General features: G+C 43.3%; 1 protein-coding gene across 1 annotated transcript in view; it reads left to right on the top strand.

The window, feature by feature from the left end:
* The first annotated feature begins 4,576 nt into the window (after window positions 1-4,576).
* LOC8043631 (Down syndrome cell adhesion molecule-like protein Dscam2) overlaps window positions 4,577-22,534 on the top strand; it is a 183,498-nt gene continuing 165,540 nt past the window's right edge. The window contains exons 1-2 of the mRNA XM_040501709.2: window positions 4,577-4,958; window positions 21,632-21,793. Of these exons, the coding sequence (XP_040357643.2) occupies window positions 4,577-4,958; window positions 21,632-21,793 (544 nt within the window). The remainder of the gene's footprint in view (window positions 4,959-21,631; window positions 21,794-22,534) is intronic.

Here is a 22,534-nt window from a genome sequence, read left to right as displayed (position 1 = left end):
CGTGCCGTAGCATTTAATAAAACTCAAAATTAGTACCATGCGTGGCACTTCCCTCACTAAAAACTCCAACATACATCGCTGCGCAACCTTTTTCCTAAAATATATACTTTCGTGAAGTTTGTTCGTGTTTATTCTAGACAAAAAATCACGCACAATTGTAATTTTGGTTTTCTTATGACCCCTAGAGCGCGGAAATAGAGTTAGAGCCATAAAAATACGTATTCAAATTGCACCTTAGCCATCACACAATCACCATCATTCACGTCATAAATTTATTAATAAAGTTTCAGGCTTGAACGCATACCGGGATGATCTTCCCTTCCACGTCTTTTCTGCTTCTATTTTATTTTTCGAGGGTTGAAGATGGTACCGCAAACGGTCTCGATTTGACATGTCATCTGCTTTCTATGAATAGTGCACGCCCGCCTGGAAGCTAAAGTTTGGTGTCTTTCATGCTGTCATTAAAAACACGAAATTTGACAACTTGGTCGTGGCTCAAAAAGCTTAAAAATGTTTCTAAAATATTAAATTCGACCACAAAAAAAAAACGTAGGCTAAGCGGATCGTTGGTTTGTTAGCTTGGATTTTAGCATGTTCGCTTGGATTTTAGGCATGTTAGTCTGGATTTTGGCAGGTTTAGAATATATTTATATTGAATTTAGCTCATATTTAGCTTGAATTTAGGTTTCTTAGCTTGGATATTGGCCGATGTGAAAATATGATGTAATATATTTGCCTTCAAAAAGTCTTCCTATCTACATTTTCTCGGGACACATGAGAAGCGAAGACATAGTAACCCTGGAGCAAGGGGAAGAAAGAGGGACGGACAGACGGGGAACTTCGGAGTTTCGTGTCTGTCCATCCCTTTTTTGTCCCCTCGCCCCAGGGTTACTATCCTCTCCTTAGCCAGCTCGCCTGCCTACTTGCTTTAACTTCGAGAAGCCAGTCTGTGTTAAGCTTTTAAACTTTGTCACTTCATTGCATGACAAAGATATTGGCGGCGTGTGACAACTACAGGGGGTGCTTCTTTCGCTATCATCATCATCGTTTGGGACGTCATGGGTAGGACAGACTGGGTCAGACCGTGCAGATCTTGGATCCCTCTGCTTATCAACGCGCTTCATGCGCCGTTAGGGTAACGCGCGGTAAAGCGCTTAACGCGTTGCGTTTATTTGGTGAAGTGATATTGGTAGTAAGACATTTCACCAAAGTTTGAAATTGCATGGGGCACACGTAGTCTTGCCAACAAACACTTTTGGCGCTAAGGTTTCAAAGCGCTTGGATGGCGGTGTGCTGTTCTCTATCCCAGTATACGGAAAGCTGGATGATGAAAATAAGATATTCATCGCTTTAGAACATCTATCACGGCGAACAAATGTGCTTTTTTTATTATAATAAGGACAAAATAAAACTAAGAAAAGAATGTCTCATCTAATTGGAGATAGGAAAGTGAAATTCGAGAACATCTCGCGCGTGTAGTTAACACTTTACTTAAAACGACTCCGTGTATCCAGTTGGTTCCAATGTGTTCTCTAAGCGCTAATCTCTTATTAGTACCAAGCTGATTACTTTTTTTAATTTTATAGACCTGTGATTAAACATTCTTTTTTTCAAAATAACACGCAGGAAGAAGCGGTGGCTGGCTTTCGGAGTCGTTCACAACTATATTCCGGCTTATTCAAGCGGTCGATGTGAAACGTGCGCGACTTCCTCGCATTCGAAGTCCCAAATCTACTTAGTTGGTGACACTTCAACGTCCCATAAAATTAGGAATGCACGTGCCATGGGTTACTACCGTTTGTATATTTAATGTTTATGGACCCAAATGTGCATAATGCGTGATGCACTTCACAGTGAGCGATTTTAATTGTCTAAAAAATTCATAGTAAAAATTAGATTGAACAGATTATTCAATCGCCTGAATTTGCCGGGCCATGGCCGACACTTTGATAATTTATGGAAATTTCTGCTTCCTAATCGAGCAGAAGTCGCGATGTGACAAACTTCTTTGCCGCGTATTCGATTCGGGAGGACCTAATTGTCAGTTGCTGACAAGCATTTTCTCGTCAGCAACTGTCAAGTCATACTTGGATCGAAGCGCCGGTATCGGCAAGCTAAATGTAGCTGAAACAAGTGTGTGGTGTATTGCAACAGAACTGTGCACTGCTAAGACAGCACATCATTTCCTCTTGTGAATGCGAAACTTTTTTTCTACAACAACCTCCAAAGAAGAAAAAAGAAAGAAACAGAGAGTTTGTGAAGAGCTCTGACTCACACCGTTCAAGCTGTAATGTGAAGCTCCAGGCTTGTTTTTGAACCTTTTAAAGTTTTTCTTTTACAAAAAAAAAAAACAACTTCGAGGCACTGCTATTCATTAGAAAGATCGCTCACAAAAACGTTACACGTGTTTCTTTAGTAAATAGACAATTTTAATTCGGCACAGATGTCAACTAACATAACCACTCCGTGCCTTGACATTGCACGTCGTCTGCACGCATCCTACCAGCTGCGTCACAGGAGGGCATCCGCGAGGTGGCGCCACCAAAAGATCTCAACAGATCTCAACGCCAATAGTCACTGGCAACGAAAGAAACTTTAGGCGTGGCACGTTTAGCCCATGGTATTGTATCCTTGCAAGCAATGTGACTACGGCAGGAGCGCATGAGCACACCTAAGCGCGAATTTCGAAGCAAGAAGCGCGAACCCTCAGATTAAGCCACGCCTGCGACTCTCGAGCTGTCAGGGACTATATCCAGTAATTTGACATGGAAGATGCAACAGCTAGGGAAAACGAGTATAACGTTTCTCTTGTTTGTCTTTCCAGCTCACTTCGAATGTTTCAGTTCTAATGGTTAGGTCAAAGCAGTTTCAGATTCGTCCTCACGCTGGGACTGTACTGATCACTCTACCTGGCTATCTGCGTGTTATGCAGTGTTGATAACGCCCGGGACCTTTTTCGTTTTTTTTAGGTGGCTCAACTCATTACGCGCCCGCTGGTATCTCATATCACAGTGATCCTGGATAAAGTAAAGTCCCTTGACACCTCTTTTTTCAAGTAACGACAACCGAAACAAATGAAAAAGCATATTCCGCTGGAACAAAATGGCGCCATTCAGTTCAAACCATTGCTGTGCGCCGCCATTCGCTTCCTAAAACCTGCACCGTCACGCAGTCGGCGCGTCATAGAATATCGCTACTTGTAGGAAGCCTTTATCTAGGGAATTTAGTTTCAAGGGGTTATTCGTGCATCTTGCGCGTCTCGTTTTTCTTCAGAGCGCGGACTTCGTGACGAAGCAGGTTTTAGGAAGCGAATGGCGGCGCGCAGTGGCATAATAGCTGGAAAAGCACCAAACTGTTCTCTCAAAGAGTGTTTCGATACAAATTTTAGTTGTCGTTACTTGGATGTTGGCCAACAATTAAAATAAATGCAAATAATGACTTTGTATATAAGTTTTTTGCTTCTTGATTTGTTCACCAGCCTTCTCGCCGGGTAATGCCCCAATTAAATTGCGAAAATTACGGGAGGTATTCAGTGGATCTTAGTGCTGTTGATCGAGCAAGAAAAATTGCCGCCTTCACATTCAAAGATACATACATTTCCGAATGTACATAGAGGTGGCGAATTTTACCCGGTAAAAGATTAAAGCGCAACAAGCTCCAACCATTGCTAACTCGCTTGTCTTCAAACACGTCCAGCGTAAAGCGCAGCCAGTTTGTTGCCCTCACGTTTTACAGAGAGCTCCGCCTCAAATTTTTCCCAGGCACATTGCACGACCAAGATGCACGTTTGCTGACAGCCTCAATTATCTTTGTGTCGGCACATACTGTTTGCCGAATTGATTTACAGCACTAAGATCCATTGAAGACATTCAACATCCTGCAAAATATAGAGCGTCTGCATTAAACTGAAGCACTTGGAAATGGCAATCACAGTAATGAACTGAGGCAACCCGGCAAAGGTAAAATCTGAAACTGCTTTGACCTAAACAAAAAAAAAAAAAAAAAAGCGGCGCTGGGTTACCGAGTTAGATGTTTCACCCTGCTGTTTCACAGCGCAGACTTGATTTTAGTCCTAAACTTTTATTCAGCCTTTTCATCGGCCGACCTCCCCCGTAGATTTTATCGATTGTCCCTTTAAAGTGCTACACCAGTAAGTAGACAATACAGATGTCTTAAAGCGTATACCACACTTTTCGGACCACATTCCGCGGACTATTGATGTCTCAAAGATAAAATTGAACACGGCGCGGCCTATGTACAGGTGTGGACTATACAAGGATTTTCCTTTTAAGGTCGTTGATTACAATGAAATATCACGCCTTTTTTTAACCAGAAATTATGTCACTTATGATTTGTTTTATGATACAAGTTTCTTTTTGCAAAAGCAGTCATATTTCGAGGTGTGTCATGTATAAACATTTTAGGTTCGAACTATGCACGAGGTGCGGACTGTTCACCTAATGCGGAAGTCTGGAAAATAGTGTATATGCTCGGAACTGGCCATACCTTGCATTTTTTACATTGCCAGTGGCAAGGAAGCAAAGCATGAAGGGAATTCAAAGTAACACAAAATATAATGTTTGTCGCCTTTGTTTCCTATCTTCCCTATCTTACAGCCCTGGGGGTTCCCACATTGGCCGATGTCTCGGCAGGCGTCCGTCGAGGGCCCTTCTTCACGCTGGAACCTCCTCACTGGGTCGAGTTCTCGAACACGAGCGGCGGCGAAGTTCGCTGCGAGGCCGACGGCGACCCTCCGCCCCAGCTGCTCTGGATCACCGTGGACGGCAGCCCCGTGACCTCTGTGGCCGGACTCCGGGCACTTTCAGAGGACGGGGCACTCACGTTCCCAGCCTTCGCCGCCGACGCCTACAGACAGGACATCCACGCGGCCGTTTACCGGTGCCTGGCCAGCAACGAAGTCGGAGCCGTAGCCAGCAGAGACGTGCACGTCAGTGCGGGTGAGTCCCTCTTTCTTTCTTCTCTACACTCTTTAAAGGAATGTCTGCGCGCCTGCTTTCCCATGAAGCACGCAGTGGGCCAATCCCTGTACGACATGCGAGCCCATCTGTATCTTTGCGCAAGACGCGCGTTTGTTACCCGCCAAATACGCAAACGTAAGTACTTTTGTTTCGTCCCGACCTTGACTACCGCCACAGTACATGGCAGCTTTGGCTGACAGAGTGGTAGCGCGCTTTTCCCGTGCAGCCCCTGGCCGCGATTGGTCTAGCGCTGTACCATAACAACTTTCTATAGCACCCGAAGGAGCCGGAATCGGCCATTGCCGATGTAGCTTTCCAAAAGGTTTCCGATCCCCATTCGGGTTCCATATGCGGGAAGAAACTGAGAGAGAGCAGAAGGGAAAAGCAGGCCGGGACGTCAGAACACCGAGCTCTCGTTGGAATGGTTGGTGAGTGAACTGAAAGCTAGCAGCCTCTGTCTTTACTGCACTCGTCTAAAGCGTTTGAATACAAACGCCAAACGCCGGACGCCGGCGTGCGGCGTTCTAACTCGTTCGACGAGTGTAGTGTCGATTCTACCCACTAATCATTCCGACCGGAGCTCGGCGTTATGATGCTACGGCTTTTTGTCGTCTCGTCCTCTCCGCCAGTTTCTCACCGTATTGTCTGCTCCTTTCGTTTTTTTTTCGAGAAGCGCGAAGTTTAAAGTGTCAGTACGCGTCTCTACTTTCGTTGAACAAACGGTGAGTGAGGCTTTCAGAACATCCGATATGCCAGTGCCGGTATGCCAATCACGCTTTCATGTGGCTTTTATTATCTTTTGCCGACATTTAGCGCGTTTTAATATTCGAATAGAGAGATAAAGTGAACCATACTAATAGAGTGACAGACAGGCGCCGATAGGAGCTCGGTTAACATAAAGTCCCTTGATACATATTTCACTAGTAAAGACAACCAATAGAAATGACAAAGAACATTCCTCTGGAACGAAATGGCGGCATTCAGTTCAAACCTCTGCTGTGCGGCACCATCCGCTTTTTAAAACCTGCACGGTCATGCAGTCGGTGCTTTAAGGAATGTCGTTACTTGTAGGAAGCTCTTAGCAAGGGACTTTAGGTTAACACGGTAACCTCCAGGCCCAATATGGAGCTAACTATGGGGCTTATTACGTTGTACATACAGGTCTTTTTTGCCACGTGTGGCTACTCTGGCAGTTAAAGCTGCGTAAACAGTGTGTGGGGTCCACTTCCGGCCGCCATGAAAGGGAGACACAAATACTTCAGGATCTACGATGTTTTCCTTGTGTTAGGGTGTGTGTGCGACATCTCTCGCTTCACTAGTCAACGAAACCTATAAAGCTACACTCTGTAAATGTCTCAGTGTCGTGTTTTTAATTTGACGATGCGTACCGACACGGAGAAAATGTTACGAGTGAAGTTGCTTTGATTATTTCGAGACGGGGGACGCCACCGACGCCGGCGGGCCTAGGTGATCGCAGGATGACGGCATTGGCAGACTGTGCCAGCTTTATTCAATGTGCTGCCGACATATGGCGCAACGCGAGAAGCGTGAAAATGAGGCTCCGGTGCCGTGCCACCTCGATTGGCCCATCTCCGTACAGTGATGAGCAATTACGACACGTACAAATGCAATGTGCACGGTGCCTTGGGAAAGAAACCTTGAATACCAAAGCAAGCAAGTCAAGACACTAGAAAAGTGTGTGTTACAGAGACTCGCGTCGTGTCGTACGCTTACGGAAGCGTAATAAACAAACTTTCAACTTTTCCACTCTGGTGAAGGAGGAAGACACGCAGAGCTGTACAATGGAAAGTAATGGCCGGCCTCAAGTCGGCAAGCCAGAGTGGAAAGGCTGCCGCCATCTATGAGCGACGACGGCAACCAGATACGTGGCTTGCCGCCGTCGCTCATAGATGGCGGTAGGTGTCCAGAGTTCGGTGTCTTCATTTCTTTGCGGGGGACACGATCCTGGGGAAACTAGCCCTTAACAGCTCCGCTGTAAAAAAAAATATTCGCAAGATTGTTTGTTAAAACCAAGACCCGGCTCGGCCACCCCTGCAGGGAAGCTCCAAGCGTATCTTGGGCGGCTGGGGGAGGTTGGTGCCCATTGCCGATGCCTTACCGTTCACGAAGTAATTGAACGTGTTTAGAGATTTGTAGGTTTTAAGTCATTCTCAGATATATGGACCAGGCTAGTCTAACTGGTAGTCCTAAAGATGCGCTTTTCAATACCTTCGGAAGATTGTCATTTCTTTTGAGAAACATGTGCCCTTTCGTTTTCCGTAAGGGATCAGAAAGGCATTTCCATCCTATTTACTGTAAACAACTTATTTTTCGCGGACTCAATATTTAGCGATTTAGGCAAAAGCGAAAGGTTTTCTTTATAATTCGCTTGTTTTGATTGTCGCGACGCAGTGGGATCTCAATATAGATTCCAATTTGTTTTCATCTTACAGGAATTGTTGGCGGGACCATTTTTTGGGAATTGTAGGCGATTCGCGAAATTGTCGAAAATTAGGTCCTTGCGAAAATTGCGTCGTTTACAGCATCTGAATTTTAGGAGGTACCGTAGTTATTACTCCACGGTGAGACTTTATATAGTATACTCGCTGCTCACTGCGTGTCCTCAAAAACGAGCAACAATAAATAGCCAGCCGGAAGTAACATACTGTCCAGGGAATTCCCGCCATTATTTAGCTTTGTTTACCTCCACACACCATATACACAGTGACTCTAACCTCTACCAATGGCGACGCGCGCTTGAATGCTTCATCATCGTGCATTCTCTCCGCGTTTTCTCTTTTGCCATTTGAGTGGCGTGCCCGTTTTTACCTCCTGATGCGCCAAGCACCTATTTTGGATCACTTTCTATGAGTAGACTCCGTTTTACACTACGTACACCCACAGCGCCGACTCTACTGCCTGATAAACCCAACCAAGGAGCGCCAAAATTGCATCGTCCCTGTGCAGCCTTAGAAAACAGCCTGTAAAAACTAATACTGCAACAGTTACTAGTTTTTTTTCCAGACCGTTACTACCTTTTACAAACAAATTACTACCTCAAACGCGCGATAGGTAGTAAACAAGTTAGTAAATGTAGCACTTGGAACCTTTTTTCTTCTGACCGTTACTATTTATTATTGGCTAAAATACAACCTCAAATGCGCAACAGGTAGTAACTGCAGCTGCTATGCGAGGAAACGAAAATATGGCTGCTGGAAACCCATGGGGACGTTGTTTTAAAGATTCGCAAATAACTACTCTGTGTACCGCTACTTTTTTGTAAGAGATACATTCCTCGGAATGTCTAGCAACAATATTCGAGAACCATATCTGTGCTAAGGCAGCACCAAATTTCTGATATCGTTCACGGACGAAATGGGCACTGACCAACTAACTTCTTTCAAATGATCAGTACAAAATGCTTATGGGTAGCCACTGAGTGCAGCGATTGGGTTAGCGTGTCGTCGCGTGTGTATTGTGCGTGTGTCTATCTATCCCACCAATAATAACTTTTTTACTATTTCATATGTGACATTGACTAGCGCCACCTGGGTCTTGTGAGAGAAGGTCATTTACTAGCTAAATGTATTAAAAAATACTAGGTTGGTTAGTAATCGTTACTAGCTTTTCGACCAAGTAACCGCTTGACTGGCACTACCTACGGTTGCTGGGTACCTAGTAACACTTGTTGCAAGCCGTTTCTAGCTATTAACGAGTAAATACTACTAGCTTTCTTTTTAAAGAGTGTGCTCTTTCTTTTTGAGCGCTTGCTATACCCGGCTAGACCAATCACGCACAGTTAATGCGCCGCGATCCTACGCCTTCCTTTGTGCTTGATATCTAGCCGCTAATAGCTAACACCATAGACAGCAAGCGCCATGACGATTCGATTTTGACCCAGCTTAAAATGGCTCCATCGGATTACAGCATCGGCTGCGGTTGGACTACATGTGAAACAGAGCATAGCAGAAGTATCTAAAAGGTCCGCCTATGGAGCAGGATTGGGGACCTGCTGCAGTCTCGACAGCCGGATAAGTTAGAACATTTAAACTAAGAAATACTAAATAAATAAGCCCAAGTGAGCATTGTAATACAGTAAATTCAGGTAGAGCAAAATGGAAACAAAATAAATGTTAAGGTGGTAAAAAAACCTGTACTTCATTTTTAAGGGAAATATTTTACTGTTTATCACATTACATAGTAAGTGTGGCAGCGAAAACTCACCAGACATAAAGTGAAAGCATGTAGGATTTTTTGGGATAATCACTCCGGGTAGAAGAGCAATACAAATGGCAGATCCGATCAGATAACTACTCGCTATATACACGAGAACACGAAGGATTTTTTTTTTTCATGTTTACTCAGAATTGAAGCGGGGAACTATGAATAATAATTATGGTGACGAAAAACTACAATAAATATACGAGGACAGAACAGGCGTTTGATGCAGATTTTTAATCAATTTTTCTGATATCTTCGTATGCGCTTTTAAATGCGTGTCCTACGAGAGTCAAACTACCCAGAACACAGTTTGCGGCGCGCAATTCGTATTGTTTCCGCCCGAAAAACAGCCGACCCAGAATTGTCCGGTTTCAGGTGCGCTCACTGTCTTTTCCACGGTCACGTGCCGTTCAAACTGATGCATACCGAATATATTCAAAGTCGTGGGTCATCTAACGCACACGATCAATATTAAGAATAGAAAAAGAATATGAATCCCACTTTTTCGGCTTTGAAGTAGTTGTAAATACGTTGATAAAAAAATGGGGCCGTATGAACTACGTACTTGTACACGCCATTCTCAATATGGCAACGCACCACGCGCTGGACGACTCAATGACAGCGCACGACGGGCCAACGATGCGACGGACGTGGGACTGCTACTTCGGAACTTTCGGTTCGTGGTACCGGCCAATCGATCTTGAAGCGCCGAACAGCGAGGGGAAGGAATGTAAGTGCGAAACGATCGAACGACAAACGGTTCAAGCAACTCCTTGTTATCCTCGTCTGCTTCACACGCCCAAAAACCAGAACAACTAAAAAAAAGGGTAGGGAGAGATAGCGGCGTGACTTCCGACAACTGTCTCTCCCAAGCCTGTCTCAGGTTCAGTATCAAGCAGTTGCGCTTTTTTTTTTTTTTTTCTTTACTAAAAATATACGTGACTCCGCTGCAAAATATTGATTGGTATAGTTTTCTGACACCATACTAAATCGCAAGACACACAGAAAATTGTTGCCAGAGGTGGGGGGGGGGGGGGCGTCCCATTAAATGCATACATATAACAACAGCGAACGTTTATAAAGGAATGCAAGGTGGACCAACACAAAACATTATATTTAAGTAATACATTTTACCATTTATGATATTACAAAATAATTGTGACCCTTAGAACTTACGAGACATACATCGAAGCGCGTAGAGACTTCGGCATATTCACACGAAGGAGAATAATAATAAAAAGGGTAGATTACATCAGATCAAAATACACGTTGAACAAGAAAACGCAAATACGTTCTTAATAGTTATGCAGATATGAACCAGGGAACTAAAAACAGTAATTCTGTTGATGATAATGTGCAATAAATAATATGTCAAGAGAGCCGGCCTTTTGATGCAGTTGTTTTGGCATGTGCAAATAGTGCATTTTGAGTTCGAAGCGAATTCGAAGTGAATAGTGGTGTTGGCCGAATTTTTTTCGAATCGAATATTGAATTGAATTTAACTTTATTTCTATCAATATTATGCAGAGGACACAGGACAAAACATTACCAAGAGCTAGCTTGAATGTGCCCGGTGCCCTTGCACGTGCATGGCTTGCATGATCTAAACCACATCCTAGTTAAACATTCCTTAAAATTATACAAAACATCTCAACAAATTTCATAGGAATTTCTATAAAAACACTTGAAAACATTCCAATCAAATTCACGCAAAACAATTCTATTTCTTTAAAGAAAAGGAAAAAGGTGTGGCTGTTTATTTATTTATACAATGAATATCTATGCGGTTTATGCAAATATTGTTAAGCACTGTAGGTAGGTTATGAGCAAGATACTGCAGTACATAGTTTGTGCTGAAATGTGGAACGTTCCAGAAATTTCTGTGACGAACATTGATGAATGAATGACGTTTAGTCAAGTTTATTGTATCCGCCTAAAAAGTAATAAATTACAAGTTTGAAAAGGCCAAAGCCCTTTCAAATAACTAACAATGGTCAAAAACAATGAAAATGTTCATGACATTGTAGTTCGAAAATGGTGGTAGGTTATGTGTGTCGTATAGAACGTTTGAAATAAAACGAATCATTTTTTTCTGAATTATTAGTTTGTTTAAAGTATTTTTTGGCTTTGTGCCCCATGCTAAATGGCAGTAGTTAATCTGTGAGCCAAACCGAGCATGCTTAATTTCAATCTTACGTTTTGTAGGCAGAAGAGATCAACAGTGACGGATAATGCCTCCTACTTTCGCTAGTTTTTATTTAGGAATTCTGCATGGTGATCTCACTGTATATACTCTGAAAAAATGACCCGTAGCGTTTTATGATGGCTTACTATTTCAATCTGGCTGCTATAGATTTTAAATGCAGAAGTGGGTCAGATATACTTGGCTATGGAACACCAGATTTCACTAGTTACAACGAAGAAATATACACATTTACAAAGACGCACTGCTGGCGATGTTCTAGAATATTGAAATCGAATATGAAATAGTGTCCTCAAGCTTTTTATGACTGCACCATGCCTAAACGAATCCCATCTAAACTCGTAAAGTATCTTCCCAATCTTCCACTTGTCCATGTATTCATTAGGTCGAATTTAATCTAGCCATATTCATGGACTGGGACCTCAAAAAGGCACTTGACATAAAATTGAACCTGTAGAAATGCCCTGCTGTATCCAATTGAGGGGATTTATAAATATTCTTGGGCATAAAAATCTTTTTTATGAAATCTGTAATTTCATAAAAGAAAAAAAAAAGACAATCATGAATGATGAACTCAGGTTGTCAGGACCTATATGCCTAACATACTTTTGCATAGTAGCCACAGTTTAATTTTCTCTTTAATTTACTGTTGTGAAGATTTAGATATTCACCAAGTTTCTGTCTCTTTTCTCACAAACCACACGCGCGCGTGCACCATCCCACTTTGGAAGTGTTTTTTTTTTCTTAAGAACGTGACTGCAATATTTTAACTTTTCGAAGTGTTGACAGCGGAGGCTTGCTCCCGATGAGCGCGCTTCTGACCGAGCACCGGTGCACTGCGGAGAAACAACACCCTCGGAAGCGAGCTTCTTGGATGTTGCTTCTCCACAGGGCACCGGTGCTCAGTAAGAAGCGCGCTTAGCTGTGTCGAACAAATCAACATTTCGAAAAATACGAATATCGGAGTTCCTCACGAAGTGAATATAGAATAGCGTAATACTCGAAACCACTGTTTGAAAATTCGAATATTCGCACAAGACTAGAGTTTTTTTCTCGTTATTTATACCTTCGGTCGCGCTGTTGGAGCGTTTTGCGCTGCCAAATATATGACGGGCGCTTTTTTTTTTCTCTTTTTTTTCTGGGGGGGGGGGGGGGGGGGGTAGCAGCAGGCAGCGGGCACAGCGTCGTTCGAAAGACCGCGGACATCTGCAGTCCGGCCGAAACGCCTTCGCGGGCGGGATCCGGTCCGCGGGTTGGTTTTTGGAGGCCCCTGGTTTAGTCAGTAAAAATACGAGGGGTATGGCGCCCAGTTATATCAACAATGCATCCATCATTTTGGCCATTATTACATGCACATGACAGCGTTTTACACGTTACAGTTTTTTTCTTCTTTTACCTTCATTCATATCTGGGCAGCTCTTTATAAATATAAACCTCCTGCAATATTATTGGAAAGGGCGAAGAGGATAATACACTAGCTGTTACAATACTTGATTGTCTTTTTTTTAATCAGTTAATTCAACTGGAAAGTTTGCGCTGTGTCTAAAATTTCCAGCTAAAAGATGCGCCCGTCTTATAACGAACGCACGTTTGTTATGCTTTTATTAAGAGTTTTTTTTAACCAGCCGAAAAACTTCGATGTAATAAAAGAAACGCAAATAAGACTTCATTAAGAAGTATAAACACTCTAATTAAAATTTTACTCAAGAGGGTTTTGCTTTTATTTTCTGAACGTCGTTGAGTTTAAATAATAGAACTCCCTGCATCGTAACCCGGACGCGTGCGTATCAGATCTTATTTCGTTGCAGTCCAGTAGTAAATCCGTTGTTTTTTCAATTGTCTCAAATATTTCTTTCAGTTGATGCTTACTCGTTAAATCAGAGTACAAGAACTATACCATGAATGCAATCCTTTGATGGGAAGCATTCTTTCCTAAATCTACGCTGGGCGTGCCTCTCTTCCGGTGGATGTAAGACATTTACTTTTGGCTCGATGCCGACTTCAAAAGCCTTCAAAGAAGACATGCAATCCGGACATCTTAGCTCGGTATTTCAGCCGATGGGCTCTCGATAGAATGTACGCATTTTAAGATGCCCGAACACGAAACAGTATAAAAATGAACACCACACATTGAGTTACCAACATGTAAAATCTTAAAACTTGGTAGAATAATTCCAAGCAAACAGATAAATGACATTTCCCCACATTCTCCCTAGTCATTTCACTAAATCGGTGATTTGGACTTCCTCGCTCGTCCATTCCGCTGTCGTACTTCCTTTTGAGAAGACTAGAGGAACCCGCTAAACACGATGCGTATTTGGTCTTAAGAACGCAATGAAGACGTTTGAAAAATATATGAAAAGGGTTTTACTATTCTCTTCTCTCTGGTTCCCCCTCCCCCTTTCCTCCCCCTTCATTCTCCGAGCCGCAATTCAAGAAATTGGGACTTGGAAGGGAAGTATTGTCCCACGTTTTAGTTTTGGCGCTGTTTGGGCATACATGGCGCAAACATATATGCACGTTGGCGAGATTACACGAGTGTTCGCTGACCGTAAACTACAACACACACGAACACACACACAGGTGAGAGGCGCTCAAAAGAAAAACAAAAATGGCAACTTAACAATCTGCTAAGTCACAGAAATGGGCAAAAAGAAAAGTGGAGACGCAAATTTAAGAAAATACTGCCCTCGGTAAAAAAAAATAATAAAAATAAGCCATTTTATTGCAAAAAATTATGCCCGTTTTCTCGTTTACTGATCGCACAGGAACCCACATTTTGGTGTTTACAATAAAATAGAGGGACTCGTGAATAAAAACCTTGAGATCATCCGGAATCAGGTTACGATTTCACAATGCAATTTGTACTGCGCCTCGGAATATAATATTGCTATCTTGAGTAATGTTGCGAAAATTCCATGAATTGCAGTGGTTGCAGTACCCGAGAATTCGCACCGGAGTATCCACTTTCATCATGATCGAAGTTCAAAGCTCAGAGCCAAATCGCAGGATTCTATTTGAACTCTAAGCGCGATCAGACTGACACACTGTATGACTGCTCGGAGGAAAAGCAAGCGGGCGGGCACTATTAAAGTTTCTAAACCGTAAATACTGAACATAAGATAATCTCCGGAAAACTACGATTCAATTATTCATTAATTGCAACACTGATTAAAACAGCATTAAAATAATAATAAAAATATATATGTTTCGATAGCCTTTGTAGTTTGTTAAAAATTCTGCAACCATCATAAACAGCCTTCAGCATAGATACGTGTCAGCAAGAGTTTCGTAAAAAGAAAAGAAAGGTATTTGAGTAGAATGAAAATCGGCCCTCTCATCTTTGCTGTTCAGAGGTGTCGGCTAGCCGACGCTTCAAATGTATAGCGCGCTGTACAGACGCAGGAATCACTTTAGACAATAACCTCAAAATAATAAACTGAAAGCAAACAAGAAAACCGCTAGAAAGCAAGTTGGTTGGTTCATTGAATCTAGGAAATAAAATCACCGTTCCATGTCCTCAGCTCTATTATCACCTCTTCTACGGGCAAGTGATCTATGTCTTTCCTTAATTTCGGCTCTCCGCTACGTCTGTGCGTGTCACCTTGTTCCTTTGATCTCTATTTGGCGGAACCTAGAGACCACCGCGCACAAAAACAAAGACCTCCCTTTTCTCTACCTTAGCGTGATTGGACATCGTTACCCGGAGGAAGGGGGCGGACGCCGAAATTGATCGAAAAGCATTACCTATCGATTCTTGTTCTGTCTCTTCTTTCTATGTGTGTTCGCGTTCCTTGGGCACTTGGTTTGCGAGTTCTTAAACCCTAAGAATCCAGCAAAAGACGAAGACGATAGAAAAAAAAACTTTTTTTCCCTTCGTCTTTAGTCGGGGCAGATGTCTTGGCTAGATTCATTTTTATTTAACGGAGGTGCTTCTCCTCTATCTGAACTCTCGTCCTATCCGCCGAACGGCTTGTACCTGCAATTTTAGTTTCGGAATAGGGTATTTTTTGTGCAACTTCTTTTTGGCTTCTATGTTCGACTCTGGATGACATCGTAACAGCCTGGAATAAGCCGCAATTTTGTCGCGCTGGTTCCTTCACTTATGTGTCTTCGGAAGAAGCAACATGGCGGCCCCTATAGCGATACAAAGCATTAGCATACGTCTGCAATATGTGGTTGCTCTCGCCAATATTTCGATCCGCCCTTTGAAGCCGATTGCGTTTTTTTTTTAGCGTTATTTTTTGTCGATATTCCGAATGAAACTAAATACATAACGAAGAGTCGGTACACAGCAGCAAGAAGCGACCTCCAACGCTAGATCCCGCCCCTTCAGAAAAGGAAAGAGAAAAGCGCAGTGAACCACCGTCGAGAATATTGCCGGTTGCCGAGAGGAAGGTGCGACTTGGAGGAAAGTGCAGACGGATAAGTGGATTGAGAACGAGCACTTGTCACGTCATTTCATAGTGAAAATCGTCGGGTACACAGACGACGTAAAAGATTTGCGATGTTATGAATCAGGTCTCTTTAGCAAATTTAGACCCATTACCAAGAAGTCAGTCATTAATTACGATTACGGTTACTCGCGGCTAAAAGGCAGTCGGCTATATTACGTAATTATTGAGCTCTCATTATAATTTTAGACTGCTCAAACAAGCTCGAGTATAATGTAGTTTTGTACATGTTGCCAAAGGAGGAACTGATTGCAATTATATTTTCCTATTGAGAAATCTTTGCCACTGATGAGATGTGTCTACTCTTTACTAGATCATTCATCAAGCTGGTCGGTAGATTGTTTGAGTAAGATAAAATATCAAAAAGTAGGTATTTGCGTTTGCTCAAGATTCTACCAATACAACCCTGCAGAATAATTGATGGAAGTGTTTTCTAAACAGCGCGGTTACTAAACTTCAAATGGACGCACAAATTGTGCGGAGAGATGATTGTTAGAGACGCTGAAAACTAACACTTTACGAAACTTGGAGAGTACTTCCTCCCAAAGCACCCGGGAAAGGCAATCGCTGCAATCTACTTCTTTGGTCAAAGGGATCGATGGCCGTTTGTAAGGACGCCACAAATTGCGTACTAAACTTACCGCGCTATGATTTACTACAGAGGTGCTTGCAGGTGGTGGAAACTTTCTCTAAAATTGTGGAAAGATATTGGCGTACCTAATTAAATCAAGAAACAACAAAAGCTATGTTTTCCCTATACTTTGCATGTGCACTAAAAATATTATGTGTTACTGTGGCGGTTTTTTCAGCCAAATAAAGTGAATAATAAGCAAGCCAATTCTATTTCCTTGTCATTTCACAAATCGTTCAATCTTAGTAAACGCCAGAATAGCCCTCAACGATTTTCTGATGACTTTCAGATAAAAGGCTTCGCGATAACTTGTTTCATAAAGAAAACTAGTTTTTTTTTTTATTTTGACTCTGAAGGTTTTATGTATTCATACTGTCAATTAAAGAATGCACAAGAGTCGAGCACCTCCGAAGTAAATCCCAGTGCGATAAGTTAAGAAATCGATATATGCGGTTCCTTCAAAGCATTGAGCATAGTTGTAAACCCGAGACTGTGGATACGGACAAGGGACAAAACACAGAACGACACGGACGAAGTGCTTGAGATTTCGTCCGTGTCGTTCTGTGTTTTATCCCTTGTCCGTATCCCCAGTCTCGGGTTTACAACTATGCTCAATTTACACCAGCTAGCCTGCACCCTCACTATTGCTTCCTTCAAAGCGTCGCCGATCCATTTGACCCACGCGGTACTCACGGGGCCGTTTGATATTCAAGGCCGAAAAGTTGTTTAGACCAAGGAAGAACGACAATATGGTCTTTTACTCTATGGTGCGTAAAACGCATCTCCGACTGGTGTGCTCACCTCGTTAAAAAAAAGTGGTCCCTTGATTTCCACCTGATGACGTCATTGAAGTATCATGCTGTCGCCTGTTGCGATCCTGGTGGTCTTCCAGCAGCGGTGGTTTATGTTGCAGACGCCTTGCCTATCCGGCTGCAGGTCACTCTCCAGTGTGTCAGTCTACGAACGCTTCGGCAGCCAGAAGTTGGAACGCCGCGGCGACAGCGACACTCGCGGTCGCTCCTGCTTTTCGCCAGCATTTCTACGACCAACCGCCAGGATTGCGACGTCCGACACCTGGACATTCCGGCTTTTGTGACGTCATTTAATGACACTTTGGGACCTAATGACACTTCGGGACCATTTGATGACACTTCGGGCGCTAAACACAAGTCGTAGACGCGCTCCAGGCGCCAAAGTGCCGCAGGGTGTGTTTATAAGTACAGGGAGTTCCCGAGGCAAGAGCTCAGTGTTTTCGGCCGAGGGAAATAAACTATGCATTGCACAAAGCTCAAACATCGTGAGAAGGTGATGCTAGCGCTTGGGATATAGAACGCAAAAGTTTTGAGAACATGACATTACCTGGATATAAAGATAATTCAGAAAAGCGAAATTTCTCTATGAGCCGACGTCTACCCAAGCCTAATATTATAAAAACAAGAAATGTCATTGCGGGCACTTAAAGCACCTATTTCAGTGAGAAATACACTTGTCAGCAAGAAAGTAAACAATATACTCTTTCTTGCTGACAAGTGTTTTCAGCCGATATAAATCCCACAAGTGTCCTGTTTCGACGATATTAGGCTTAAGGGGCAAATAGGCGCGTGGAGAAATTTCTCATTTCTCAATAATATTTTTATCCAGGTAACGTCATGTTCTCAAAACTTTCACGTTCTATTCCAACCGATGGCTTCACATTCTCATAGAGCTTGAGCTTTCCGCGATGTATAGTTTAATTACTCGGACAAAAAACAAACAAAAAAACACGTTCCTCGTTTCTTGGAAACTCCCAGTATATTTAGTGCCACAGGCAGGCGTTTTTTTATTTAATTGTATGCATCTTTGAGACCCGTAATTCGCCGAGCTCCCTCTGTAGACGTCAGCCATTGGCTCTCCAAGCTGATTTACGGGGCAGTTATTTTAGATTTTTGAGGGGGCTTGATTTCAGGATTCTTCAACTGTGATGAGTCGTCTGGTGTTATTATCGGCCAAGGCCGCAGCCTTGGTGGCTCGGGAGCGTTAACGAGAGCTTGGCACTCACCACACCCTGCCTTTCTTAAGTTGTCGATAACTCTGGACCAACACGCTGTTGACGAACAAGTCGGCCTTTGTCAACACCAGGTGTAGGCTATGCACGCGTGCAGGAACAGCAGCGCCACCGGAGTAGCTTGATGTCAGGGCATCGTGATGGTACATATGGTCTCGCATGAATATGTAAAGCTTAACACGCAGCGACGTCAGAGAATCTCATTGTTACTAATCTGAAAATTATTTATACTTGTGATGTGGCAGAAGGGTTCTTTATGGGCTTTGATGTAGATTATGTAATGTATTACAGCCGTGTCGGCTTTGTGAAGGTGTAATATGTTAACTGAGCCAAAACGTACGAATCGTTTGGCTAGCATTGACACACGGTATGGTTTGGTTTGCTGCCTCTACGCCGAGAGCAGTTTGAAGTAACTTAACCACAATCGAGTAATGTATATGAAAGTTTCATTTGAAGTGTAAATAAGCTGATATCACTGAGTGTTCGGCGCATGCGTGACGCCGCCATACTTAAGTTAACCGGAAGCAGGCGGCAGCGCACGAGATGGCTCGTGTACTCTTAAAAAAGAGTATCAGTTACACCCTTCTGTCCCAGATAATGCACCCCGAAATTTCAATTCCACGTGCAGCGCACCAGTGTCGAACAGAAGGCCCCAAATTTCACGAGGGGCGTGATAGCGGTCTAATATAACTTATTAAATAGCTAAAGTACGTATTAAAGACCACTGAAAGAAGCCACTGAGATGTTGCAGTAAGGCCAAAAAAACCTCGATTATTTTTTTTTCTAGTCAGTAACACGTACATTATAACTAGTTTAATATCTTGTACCACACGGCTATTAAGCCCCTTGAGAAAGTTAGTACCGTCATATCGACGTCAGTGCGCTGTACGTCAAACAAAAACTTTTGGGTGTCTTATGTGGGACAAAACAAATATTAATACACCTTCGTTTTTGTTTTGAGTGTGCTGTCTCCTGGTCCTACACGCAAAGAGCTTCGGCCAGGTCGTTGCGCGTGCATAAAGACTAAAGCTCCATTGATCCATGGCGAAAGCTGTGGCGTAGCCAAACTGGCTGGTGAGATCGGTCTGCTTTGAACACCGTCGTTTCGTATACCTTTTTTTTATTTTCCTAAAGCACGCTTTTCGCTTTTCTTCAAAATTACATGGAAAAAATATTAAAATTGTCGTATCTTAGAAATGTGTCCTACCAATTAGCACCCAACTGAACTGAATAAAGCGGTATCTTTACGCTAGTAACGTTTCGAAATATATAAATGTATTATTACGGTTCCTGTCTTTTATATTCATGTTTCGACAAATGATTCTCTTAACTCAAATCAACAACTTTGTTTTCAGTTTCCCTTTTTTAATAGTAAAAAAAAAACTATTATTTTGGGGTTGCGGTACAACGTTCCCGTTACCGTAACCTTCAGTTTTCAGCAGCCAAGTTCTGTGTTGTCCTCATGCCCTTCGGTGCTACTCGTTCGTTAAAGTATGACCCTTTAACCAATATACGGTAATCTTTCAGCAGTATCGTTCGAAGTACTCCGATGTAACTGCGAAGCCGTTTTAATACTACGCTTCACTTCCCACCTCGTCCAACACTACTGTCCGATAGAGCCATCCAAGTCGCGCCAAAGGGAATCGTCTCCGCGCTTGTGGTTTCCGTGGGTTGGCTTTCACCGTCTATACTTTGTTTCAGCTTCGGTCCGAGCGCGGCCGATGTTATGAACCGAAGGGCCAATCAAACAGCGAAAGAGGCACAACGTCATGGCGTGCTCTCTGCAGTTGATAGGACCAGCCGGTATTCGCCGCTTCTCTGTGCGTGCTCCTCTGCCGGCTATAGTTCTATAAAGCGCAGAGAGCACGCCATGACGCTGCGCGTTTTACGCTGTATGATTGGCCCTTCGGCTCATAGCATAGGCCGCGTTCGGACTTAAGCTGGAACGAAGTATAGACCCATCAGGCACAGTGGATGCGTTGTGATCTTGAGCTTTTTTTTTTCTGTTCATGGCGGCCTTTTGTCCAGGGTCATACGAACTTGTTGGCTAAGGGACCGGATTAGGTATCTATCACAGTCTCAAGGGCCGGGAAAAATTGAATATTAAAAAAAAACACGAAGTAAATAAATTTAGATGCGCATTTAAATAAAAATAAAGAAGAACAGACATCGATTATGATTTTATAAAAGAACACGATAAGCTACATGCATACATGCAGTTTAATTTAGAACATGTTAATAAGAAAAATGTGGAATTACACAAATATTGTGACAAAGGAAACTGACAAGATATATCAAAGCGCTTGGGAACTCTGGCGTATTCGCGCAATGCAAAAACAGTAATGATGATGATACAACTAAGGCTGATAATAGGCAACACTAGCGAGACAGGACGCTAAGCACAATGAGCGTGAGAACGCGAAATAAGTTTTACACAGTTGCGAGGACACGAAGCAGTGGACTAAGAATGGCGACGCTGGTGATGACAGTGTTCAATAAATACTAGTAAGGACAGAGGACCCGCGTTTTGATGCTGTTTCTCTCGTTCCCTCCGGCCTCTTCGGCTTTCACATTGTGGGGAGCATCGCGGCGCCGTCTTTTTCACGCGTACTTCTTTGTTTTTTTGTTTGTGTGTGCGCTGGTAGCAGCAGGTCTGCTAGAAGCGGGCCGCGAAACGGGCTTCGTTGGCAGGCCCGCGGCCAGCCCCAGGCCGGTCGATAGATTTTCGCAGGACGGACCTGGCCCCTGGTTTCGTCAATGATAACGAACGCCCCAAAGGCGACAAGTGCCGTGACGGTGCATTTTTCACTTGATTGGCTCAATCAGATTGGAGCGCCGGCTGCGGCCAGGCTTTTGAGACGGAGTTTACACCAACAGAGTGTTTCCAAACGAGCCCGCTTTGCCCCCCCCCTCCCCCTCTCACCCCAGGTGTGGGCACTGAGCGTGCGCACAAACCAAATTCAATAGTGAGGCGTCTGCGCATGCGCAGTACCGACAGTAGCGCCACAGCTGTGGTGTGATTTGAGTGAGTTGAGTTGGTTTATAGGTATAATTGAACAGGCACTAACGGAGTTCCTCGATGTTTCTCTCTCGTTGCAGTGGTGGACTATAAATATGAGCCTCGCGTGTACGACGGCTTTGTGATTCGTGGTAACACTGCCGTCCTCAAGTGTCACGTGCCCTCATACATCCGTCAGTACACGTTGGTGGATGCCTGGATCCGGGACGACGGATTCACGATCAACGCATCTGGCAACAAGGGTGAGTTCGCAAGCCCTCAGTGGCGAACAACGCTCCATCATTGACAGGTTGACTATGTTGTCAAACTTCTAAAAAGAAACGAACTCCCCTTCCTCTCTCCATTCGATGATCGCCGCTAATTAATTAAAGCTCGACCTTTAATCCATTCCGCGGGAAAACTTGGCGTAAATAGTGAGAAAAAAATTTTCATCCTGGAAAAGGAGAGCCACTTAATATAAAGGTGACCAAGAGGGGAGGAAACTAGGTGTGTAAGTTTCTGCCAGCAAATGTTTGTGACAGTTGGCCAACGTTCGTTTGCCAACTGACGCTCACAACTCAGATGTAAAGTTTTTTTTCGATTTTGTCTTTTTTAGCACGCAAAAGTTTTGACAAACGTGAAATCGGTATTTTGGTGCTGGCGACAATTTTACGGGTTTATTCGTCAGATGTACAAATGCTTCAGTCTTAATGCAATGGATTATTCTCAAAAACGTTTCCCAGAACACTTTAAGAAGTATGGAAGTATAAATTGGAGAACGTTTAATAACGAAACAAAAAGACTGAAAAAGTGCTCTCGCTCCTTCACGCGTTTTTGTTTTCATTTGTTTTCCCCACTGGGTAGCTAGGTTAGAGGCCAGAGTATGTGCAAACGTTTCACACAAAGCCTCGGCATCTTTATCGCTGCCTCCTCGCTACGGCGTGCCATTTTATTGCGAGACACAGAGCAACTGTGTTACGATTGAGCGTTCTGACTTCATCCCT

The sequence above is a fragment of the Ixodes scapularis genome, unplaced genomic scaffold (genome assembly GCF_016920785.2).
Source record: "Ixodes scapularis isolate PalLabHiFi unplaced genomic scaffold, ASM1692078v2 PGA_scaffold7__128_contigs__length_106722199, whole genome shotgun sequence".
In the NCBI taxonomy this organism is placed as follows: domain Eukaryota; kingdom Metazoa; phylum Arthropoda; class Arachnida; order Ixodida; family Ixodidae; genus Ixodes; species Ixodes scapularis.
This window is presented reverse-complemented; position numbering and strand designations above follow the sequence as displayed.